This window comes from Seriola lalandi, unplaced genomic scaffold (assembly GCF_002814215.2).
Source record: "Seriola lalandi dorsalis isolate HSWRI2012SDOR001 ecotype SW California unplaced genomic scaffold, Sedor1 jcf7180002054942, whole genome shotgun sequence".
Taxonomy (NCBI): Eukaryota; Metazoa; Chordata; class Actinopteri; order Carangiformes; family Carangidae; genus Seriola; species Seriola lalandi.
In genome coordinates, this window is record NW_019525493.1 from 1,121,786 (window position 1) to 1,131,297 (window position 9,512).

Sequence of the window (9,512 nt, forward strand, 5' to 3'; positions counted from 1 at the left end):
CACACAGTCATGTTCTCACTTCACACTCACTGTTAAACGTGCATTTACACATACTCTGAGCATATGTGTGGCCAGACTCCCAGGACACGACAGCCTGATATTGTTTGCAGGTACACCTGCATGTAGAAGATTAACCCGTACGGTTTTCTCACACTGCTCAGCTGCCAAAATGAATAGTCCCCCATTGTTGCTAACTTGCCTTCATTTGAGTCTGTGTGCAGGTTACACGTTTGAGAATAAGGTGTTTCAGGCCGCTGAAATCTGTTTTCATTATAAACACGTTCATCTGCGGTAGGAAAAAACTGGGAGTGGAAAAAAAACAACAACCTCTTTGCGTTGAAACTTGAACCTTGTCCAGATTTTGTCACTTGTCAGAGTTTACAATATAAACACTGTTGCGTCTGTGGGAATTCCTCTGTGAACGCTCTTGTTTACAGATCTACCAAAGAGAAACTCGCTTGAACCTGGGTCACCTTTTGTTATCAACAGTTATAATGTAAAAGCTGTCCAGTCTGTGATCTGTTCTGTATACAGCCTGGGTGACTTCATGAAGCCTTTGGTTGTAACCTTGTATCTCTAGACTTGTACTTGAACAAAAAAATGATGATGGTATATGTTCTAAATATAGAGTCTGCTGTTTTACCCCATTTACAACAAATACTGTGTATTGAAAGCTGCATTAATCAATGTTTTTACATTAACAAGGGATCAAATAAGTATGTGTAATGGGATAGGGGTTGCTGTTACTGACGAACTCTGTGTCTTTCAGCTTATTGTTTTGGTTTTCTGTCCTTTTTGAAACCATTTCAAAATGGCTCGTGAAAATATAAAGTATACTTTACATGATTGTTAGTTAAAGAGCTAAAACCTGCACAGCTTCGATACTGCAGCTTGATTAACTCAGCTGTAAACACTTCAGTATGGGTGTAAATACTTCTAATCAGTGGAAATTTCCCCGGATCTTAAAAACAAATAACACACGCAGGTGAGATTCATTTCTCTGAGGAGGGTAATTGCAAACAAATTCAACAAAACCATAACAGTAATCAAAAAATCTAAATACAGCTAGATTGGACTGCCAAATTCAAACGACAACATGCATTAACTGTAGATGCAGACACGCATGGAAGCATTGGTGAATCTGAAGCATCTGTATGCTTAAAGAAAGGGAGTGAAAGCGCAGAGTTTTCGTCATGTTCTCCAGAGAGGATGCCGGAAGCCTGAATAATGAGACACACAACAGGGAGCCTCCACACCGACTACCTCAATACACTCCTGGTGTCACTGGCTGTCATGCTCCGAACCCTGCAAGGGTATTTTCGGCTCAGACGCTATGAAAAGTCACAATGAGGAGGGGATAGAAAGGGGTGAGGGTGATGTTGGAGGTTTGCTTACAATGGCGAGGACAAATAAACATGATTACTACGCTAGGGAGAACCCGAAAGTCTGAGCAACCAATGTAAGCTTGTACTTCTTTATATAAAAGTCTACGGCTTGCACCAGACAGAAAGGGGGGGGAAAAAAATGGAGAAGTAGGAGAGAGAGAAAAAGGAGATGCAGAAAAAGCCTACAGATGAACGAGAGAGCCCTGTGTTGCTGCAGGGACCTGTCAGGTTGTCAGCTTGTGGGTTTTGATGAATAAACCAGCAGCAGCATCTCAAACCCCTAAAGAAGCTGGAGCTGATGGAGCAGAGCTGCTAACGCAGGCCTGCAAAAGCTGCTGAACAGATATCGACCCCAGGCAGACGAGCGCAAGCGCCGTGTTTCGGCTGTTGCGCCTATAGGTGGGCAGGAGAGGTGGATGGAGTCGGCTGAATAATGCAGCACACAGCCCTGTGGTGCTTCAGGAAAACACTGAACTCGATGGCGTCTGGGCTGGCCATGTCCTCCGGGTCACTGCTACACACACACACACACACACACACACACGCACACACACGCACAAGCATTTCTCTGCTGGCTGCCAGGTAACCAAGAAAATGAGACTCCCACAAGTGCTAATGTAATTAAATTGGATGGATGTCTGAGGAGAGAAAAAAAACAGGAAACGGTGAAATAAAGGAGGTAGAAGACACGAAAAGAAAGTGTAATGAAATGAGAGACGGAGTCACCTTCATACAAGTTGGTAATTTAAAGGAAAGTTTGACATTTTGGAAAATATATGTACTTTCAGAGAATTAGATGAGAAGATTGATAGGTCTGTGTCAGTCTATTTCCTGACTGGAGCACTGACTTTTCTAGTGAGCTTTAGGGGAAGTGCCGGTAGCTGTGTTTTTAAGCTTTAGACAGGGTCAGGCTGGCTGTCTCCCCCTGTTTCTGGTCTTTATGCTAAGCTAAGATAACTGGCTTCAGCCTCACATTCACAGATGAGACAGTGGCATCAATGATCTCATCTTCTGTAACTCCTGGCAAACACTCTCTTCTCTGTGTGCCGGTGGCCATATTGTTAAGCGGACACGGAGTCCAGCGTTGTTTTCACAATGTCCATAGAGAAATACGGAATTGATATGAGGTCGGCTGCACATTGTGTTAGTGAGCGTCGGCGCGTCGGCTGACCGGGCCTCATGCAGCAGTGTGTGAGAGACGGAGAGAGGAAGCAGAGGCCAGCCTGCTACCTGGTGATTAAACTCTGTGTGTGTGTGTGGGAGATAGAAGTAGCAGCAAAACAGGCCTTTGGGATGTTAGATAATTCTCAGCAGACGCCTGGAAGCTGTACATCACATTTTTTTTTCTACATGTGTGTTTGACAGGGAAGATACAGTAAAGAATGTTGCACACAACTGGGTATTAGCAGCGTGTGTGTGTGTGTGTGTGTGTGTGTTCAACAGCATTATGTCTCTTTTCTCCAGTAAACACAAGGTCATCACATCCGGAGGTCAAACAAAAGGAATCCTTTTCTTTCTATCTCTCTCTCTCTCTCTCTCTCTCTCTCTCTCTCTGTCACAGACTCACAAACACAGAAAAAGGCCCCTGCTTCCTGCTATGCTACCTTTTCCAGATGTTTTCTGAAGCACTGTATTTTATTTTTACATGTGGAAAAATATACAATATAAACTCAAACGTATTACCAATTGGTCACACCAAATAAATGTAGATGATGGTGCATTTAAAGCAACTTGGTTCAATTAAAACACATGCTACACTCTGCTACACAGTTATGCTTTTTTTTTTTAAGACTTTCATCTAATAAGAGCTTTTTTAAATTGTACTTATGACAAGGGATTGCAAGTAGAAATTGCTCCACTTTAAGGGGTCACAAGCTAGATAGGTCGGAAACCAATGATCTAGGTCAGTCGCTCTCAAAGCTAAGTCCAGGGACCCCCAGGGGTCCTTGAGGTGGTTCCTGGGGGTCCCAAGAAAAAAAGGGGAATAATTTATTTTCATTATAATTCCATCCCTAAGTAATACAATGACAGATTGTATAACTATTTTGGTCATGGATTTCTTGGAAGTCTTATCAGATGGGGGACCCTGGAACAAAATCTTATCAAATGGGGGTCTGTGGTCTAATTTGTGTCAGTTTAGGGGTCCGTGATGTGAAAACGTTTGAGAACCACTGAGTGTGGTCACTTCAGAATCAAAATGATACAAAAGAGGATGTTCAGTGTTAATAAAAGGCATGTGGCACTGAAAAGGGGAGAATCATGCAAAGCCTGTGCTTCTTTAAGCCCCTCAACACCACCTTTTAATGTACTGAAAATATTTAGGAAATATGTGCAGGACAAGGCTGAGTTAACAGGTGTCAACTATAGAAAAGTACTGTACTTGTGTTTCACTATTGGTTCCTTTCCCCGCCATGTTCCTCGCAAAGTGGCTCAGTGTGTCATGCAGCCCTTTGAGGTTCAAAGCTGCTCTGTAGTGTAGGCTGCATGTGTGATGTGTTTAGGTCATGTTACAACAAATACGCATCTACTCACCAAGCAGCCCAGGGGGGTTTGTGCTGTTTGTCAGAGCTGAATAGCAGCACTCAGCGCTCTCATGTGCCACTTCAAAAACAACAGCAGGCCACCGCCCTGTTGGCTCTGAGCCTGGCAGAGCCACAACCAAACAGCTGGAGCTGATGTGTGAACGGTAGACTGCGGTGGTGTGGTCGGTGTCTGACACATGACAATGATTGAAGATTGTTATGTCTTTTACGACACATCTCACTGCTTTGAAACAGTTTTAACGGAGCTGAAACAAAGGATTTTTTCATTATTTTTCCACATTAATGGGGTTAATTATCAGGTCAGTAAAATAGAGAAATATGGCCATCACATTTCCCAGAGTGCAAGTTGAGAAGAGCGAGAAGAGAAGATTCAAAAGAGATTCAATTTACATTTTAGAATTGAATTAAGTAATTTATCGACTAATCATTTCAACTCTATTTTAAATGCAGTACACAATGATGATGGGTGTGTTTTGTGTTTGCTGTTTCTCTAAATGAGCAAGGGACTGATGCTTAAAAAAATGAATCAATCAGTTTGTTGATGGAAAATGATTCATCAACTATTATCATGACAGTGATTTTAGTGAAGAAAAATGTAAAATATTTGCTGGTTCAAGCTTCTCAGATGTGACAGTTTGGTGTGATTCTCTGTTTAATATAATTGGGGATATCATATTTTTTGATTTTGGACTGTTGGTCAGACAAAACGAGTGGCATCACCTTGGGCTCTGGGAACTTGATAATGGGCTTTTTTTTTTCTTTTTTTTTCGAACAATTTTCAATATGTTAAATAATATAATACACAGTATATATAATAATCAAAAAGGGTTTGTTTAAAAAAAAAAAAAAAAACTGTTGTGGTGAGAAAAAAATTGTATCTCTCTCAGGTGGAGGCTGTTCAATCCTCTCATTTTGCCTCTTGTGCACCGTGTTTCGTCGGAGCCTTATCACCCAGCTCACCTATTGCATCAGTTGATATTTCAAGGCTTAAATTAGATTTGTCTGATGTGAGGAGGTCTGCAGGTAGTGACTCAGAGGCTTTCAGCTTTCTCCTTTTAATAACATGATGGATATCTCTGCAGCTGAGACATGAGCTTATCCAGCTTTATGTATAAACCTGCCACATCTGTGAACTAGTCTGGCTGCTTTTTATCTCTCTCTCCGTGGGTGTGTGTGTGTGTGTGTGTCAGATAAAAAAGCTGACTCATGTTGTGGCAGCAGGTGTCTTTTAGTGTACGTCCTCACATTTTTACACACTCCTCCTCTCTTTTCCTTGTTTTGGACTCTCCTTCATGCCCCCTACCATTTGACGACGACCCCCCCCCCCCCCCCCCCGTCACGTCACTCTGTGAAAGTTGTCATAGCAACAGTCCCCTGTGCTCCATCCCTCGCTCCACCACCGTCCCAATGGCATTAGCTGTCATCAGCTGCCTAGTCTGGCGTGAAGTGTATTAAGTGGAATCATCTAGGTCTAGCCTCGTGGTAGATTAGGTCGACTTAAGACACGGTGGGCGACTTCGGTCACGGTTAGTTTATGGGTTTTCCCCCCAACTGCTGGCTGGACTGGGGATATGTTTTTTCTTGGGGCCAACTCAGTGTATTTTTCTCTTGTTTCCTTTGCTACCTCTCATTTCTCTCTGTCTCCCCGTGGGTGTCGTTATGATCTCTCTCACCACAGTTAAAACAAAGATCTCAATATTCTTTTGCCACCGTTGTTTCTTGTTGCTTTAGACGACATGCTGAATTTAATATCGAATGCAGACAAGCACGGAGAAGGGTAATCACAGCTAAAGGAGGTAGAGGTTTCACAGTCCATCAAAACTCTGGATAAAAGTAAATGTTCCTTCACTGGACTGAGAAACCTTCAGGGTTTAGAGGGAGCTGTGTGAAGTCTGACAAATTGCCTTAAGTGTCGCTTGAGTCAGCGTCTGCTACGTCTGAAGACTACAAGTTTGTAGGTGTGAGGAGTTAGACAGCGGTGAGCTTACCAGACCTCTGTAGCCCGCCCCTCATCTCTGCTTGAGACTAAAGGCCTGAGGCTACATTAGCTGCAGCTGTCATGACACATTTGACTCTTTGACTGATCTATCTAAGGTCAAGTTGCATTTTGGATAATGTAGGTGCCAGGTTTTGACAAGGAAGAAGAATGTGTGGAATAAAAAAAAAAAAAAAAGAAAGAAAGAAAATCCTCTGAGGTTTAAGTTGGGAAAGTAGAGACAAACGGTCCAATCAGTGGTGCACAGTGCTTATCACCTCCATTAACTAATTTCCTGGGGAAAACCCTGAACTGTAATGGAAGGATTGATCAGCCGGAAAAGTGGATCCTTGTTCCCTGGAAAGGCTACCATTTATTATTCATACACAGCAATTGATTTCTGACTTGTAATGATCAGAGAGTGAAAGACCTTGGTTTGATTCCCATTTGCTTCCTGTCACAGCTAACCTTGTGTGTGTGTGTGTGTGTGTGTGTGTGTGTGTGTGTGTGTGTGTGTGTGTGTGTATGTGTGTGTGTCTGTGTTTGTGTGTGTGTGTTCCAGCCCACGTGGAGAATGAGGAACAGTACACTCAGGCCCTGGAGAAGTTTGGAGAAAACTGCGTGTACAGAGATGATCCTGACCTGGGTTCAGCCTTCCTCAAGTTCTCTGTCTTCACCAAGGAGCTCACTGCGCTTTTCAAAAACCTGGTGAGTCTGAACTGTATGTATATTGTATAAGTACGTGTGTGTGTGTGCGCGTGCGTGCGTGCGTGCGTGCATGGGTCGGTGAGTGGATGGAGTTGGGAGGGGAAAAGTCCTCTGGGACAAAGAAAGATTTCCATCCTGTCCCTAATTGTCTGAATCCCCTTGAGTCACTGTGTGTGTTCTCTAACTAACACACACACACACACACACACACACACACACACACACACACTGAGCACAAACTGAGTCCAGCTGGAACTTAAAGCCCTCAGGATGTAGCTCTAGTTTTCCATCGAAACAGCCAAAGAGACGCTGAAACACCAAATATCTGCTGGATCTAATTCAGCCTGATCCCGCTCTGTTTAAAGCCAGGTTTGTATCGAGGCCAAAGCTTTATTAGAAAAATTTGAAACCGTCATGTGAGGTCTGTCTCTCCCCGTGGACACTGTATGTACTCACACTGAGACCAGAAGCTTGAGACTTTGTGTTAGTGTTATCTCAACGCCTTATATTAAAGAAGTATGAGCTGCCACCGGACCTGGATGTGAAGATGTAATCTCTCGAAGCTTCAGCAAGGCTGTAACATCTGCAGCTTTACACACAGAGGCAGCCCGTAACTGTAACTCGCACAGTGGACTCATAATGAATTGTTTTTTGTTTAATTTCAATTTCTAGGTGATTTAAAAGATGGTGCTGAGCGTATAAACATTTAAGGTGTAAGAGAGACTTGGCAAAGTTTGATAAACCCATTAGACTCAAATTGCTCTGGTAATGGGTATTTCCTGATGTAATTTCATTATCTGTAGCTCATTTATTTAATTCAGCCTCTTATCACCATCATTAACTGCGAAAAACACAAAGGACACACAGGACACTGAAAGGATTACATCTCCCTGACTTCCAGTCTCCTGCAGGTTTTGATGCAACCTGTCAGCTCTTATCCGTCTCTCTCTTCACTCTCCTCCAGTTCCAAAACATGAACAACATCATCACCTTTCCTCTGGACAGCCTGCTGAAAGGAGACCTGAAGGGAGTCAAAGGGGTAAGACAACAAAACAGCATGGCCTCGTTTTACTCTGCAACTGGAGGGGAAGTGTTTTTATGAATGCTTGAATGGAGTCGAGCCTCAAGCTGAATCACCAGTGACCTCAAAAAAGTACAGCGAGAAAGAGAGAGAGTGGCCAGTATGTTAATTTAGCTGGTGCAAGCTCTGACTCATCCATGTGTCATTAGGAGATCATTTATTCCAGTCTTGCACTTATATATATATTACACTATGATACATGCAGTAGGAGTAATGTAAGAAGTGAAAAATTAAAGTAACTGGCAAGTAAATTGAAATAATTGTCAGACTTTTTGTGATAATTTATCCATAAACTCTCACTTTGTGAGGGAAGTAAAGAAATTAACACAATAAAACGGTAGATTGACACTAAAAGCTGCAGTGGTTAAACCTAGTCCCACACCAAAGACAGAATCTAATGTAAATATCAGTTGAAACATGGTTATGTGGGGTGTGGCTTAATCCTCTATAGGAAACTAGCAGTAAGAGGTAAGAAGTGGTGGTGGTTTGAAGCAACTACTTGACAATCATTGCCATCCTTGAAGCACTGTGCTCCTGCTAACCGAGTTAATAACAAGCTGCTTTGATCTTCTTTCCAAGGTTTCCATAAAAAGTGAAAGCTGAGTGGAGTAGAGACCAGATAGATAGTTGATGACATAGTTGCCAGAATCCATACGGCCTCAGCCGAGTTAATTTATGAATCCACAAAATAAAACCTGGAAGCTTGACCTGTTATATCGCTTTATGCTTTGCTCAACATGGTGGAAGTTATGCTTGTTGTGAGGTTGGAGGTTATGATCGCTCAACATGATGTGTGCTTAAGTTTTACCATGAAGTCTACAATTGCTCAACATGATGTGTGCTGAAGTGTTAGTACAGTACCTGTGATCAGTCACAGGAATGTATAAAAGTAAGTGTCTGCAATCACTCAGCAAAAGATATTTTTGTGAGGAGCATCAGGTTGACAGGTAGAAAAAGTCCAAATTTATGAGCCCAAATTGAGTCTTCACCAGCTACAGAGGTACTGACCAACAAGCTAGTTTCCCCAAAAGAGGTTGCATTTCTTTAACCTATTTTCAAAATCAGATTAAAAGATGTCCCCCTGTTAGGGATGGATATTGTTTGATATATTCTGATAGTAATACTGTCACAGTACGGAGTTTTTTTTTCTAAAAAAAGGTTTTTTCTTTTAGCAACCGAAGTCTTGAATGTTAAATGTTGCCTAAACACAAACAGGCATAGTGGGACTTTACTTAGATGAAATAGTCTAAATGTGATCAAATCTGACTGAGAATAAGTGAACAGGATTAGAAATCTGACCGGACATACTGTGCCAACTTTAAGTAATAGTGCTATGAACACATTTTGGTACGTACCAAATAAAAATACTGAGGTCTGAGACACAGACGTCTATACCAATGCGACACATTAGTCAGTCAGCCAGTCGGCCATGTGTGTCGACCGACTGGACTGAACCCAGACAGACACTCGTCAGCTCTGTAATACAATCAGGACTTGTTACTGTCCGTGGCGGTCTGTGACCTTTCACTCTGGAGGCACATGATTGGCTGCGGCTTTCACCGAGGTATGATGCGATTAAGCCAGCTCTCTAATGAGGCTGGTTGCCACAGAAACGCCATTTGTCCCCATGACCCTTGGCAACTTGGCTGTGTCTCGACCTCTGAACTGTTTGTCGCCTTTTGTCCTGTCTCCTCTGTTGCTCTTTTGTTTGTTTCTCAAGTGCAATGTCTTCTTTTCAGTCTCTGCCGGCTTTTCTCTTCCATGATTTCCTTTCTTTGTCTTCTTGTCTCTCTCTTGACTCCACTACTATCCACCCCCCC

General features: G+C 42.6%; 1 protein-coding gene across 1 annotated transcript in view; it reads left to right on the forward strand.

Annotated features, from left to right (window-relative positions):
• asap2a (ArfGAP with SH3 domain, ankyrin repeat and PH domain 2a) overlaps positions 1 to 9,512 on the forward strand; it is a 57,743-nt gene that overhangs the window by 19,935 nt on the left and 28,296 nt on the right. Inside the window, exons 3-4 of the mRNA XM_023393776.2 lie at positions 6,466 to 6,611; positions 7,576 to 7,650. Of these exons, the coding sequence (XP_023249544.1) occupies positions 6,466 to 6,611; positions 7,576 to 7,650 (221 nt within the window). The remainder of the gene's footprint in view (positions 1 to 6,465; positions 6,612 to 7,575; positions 7,651 to 9,512) is intronic.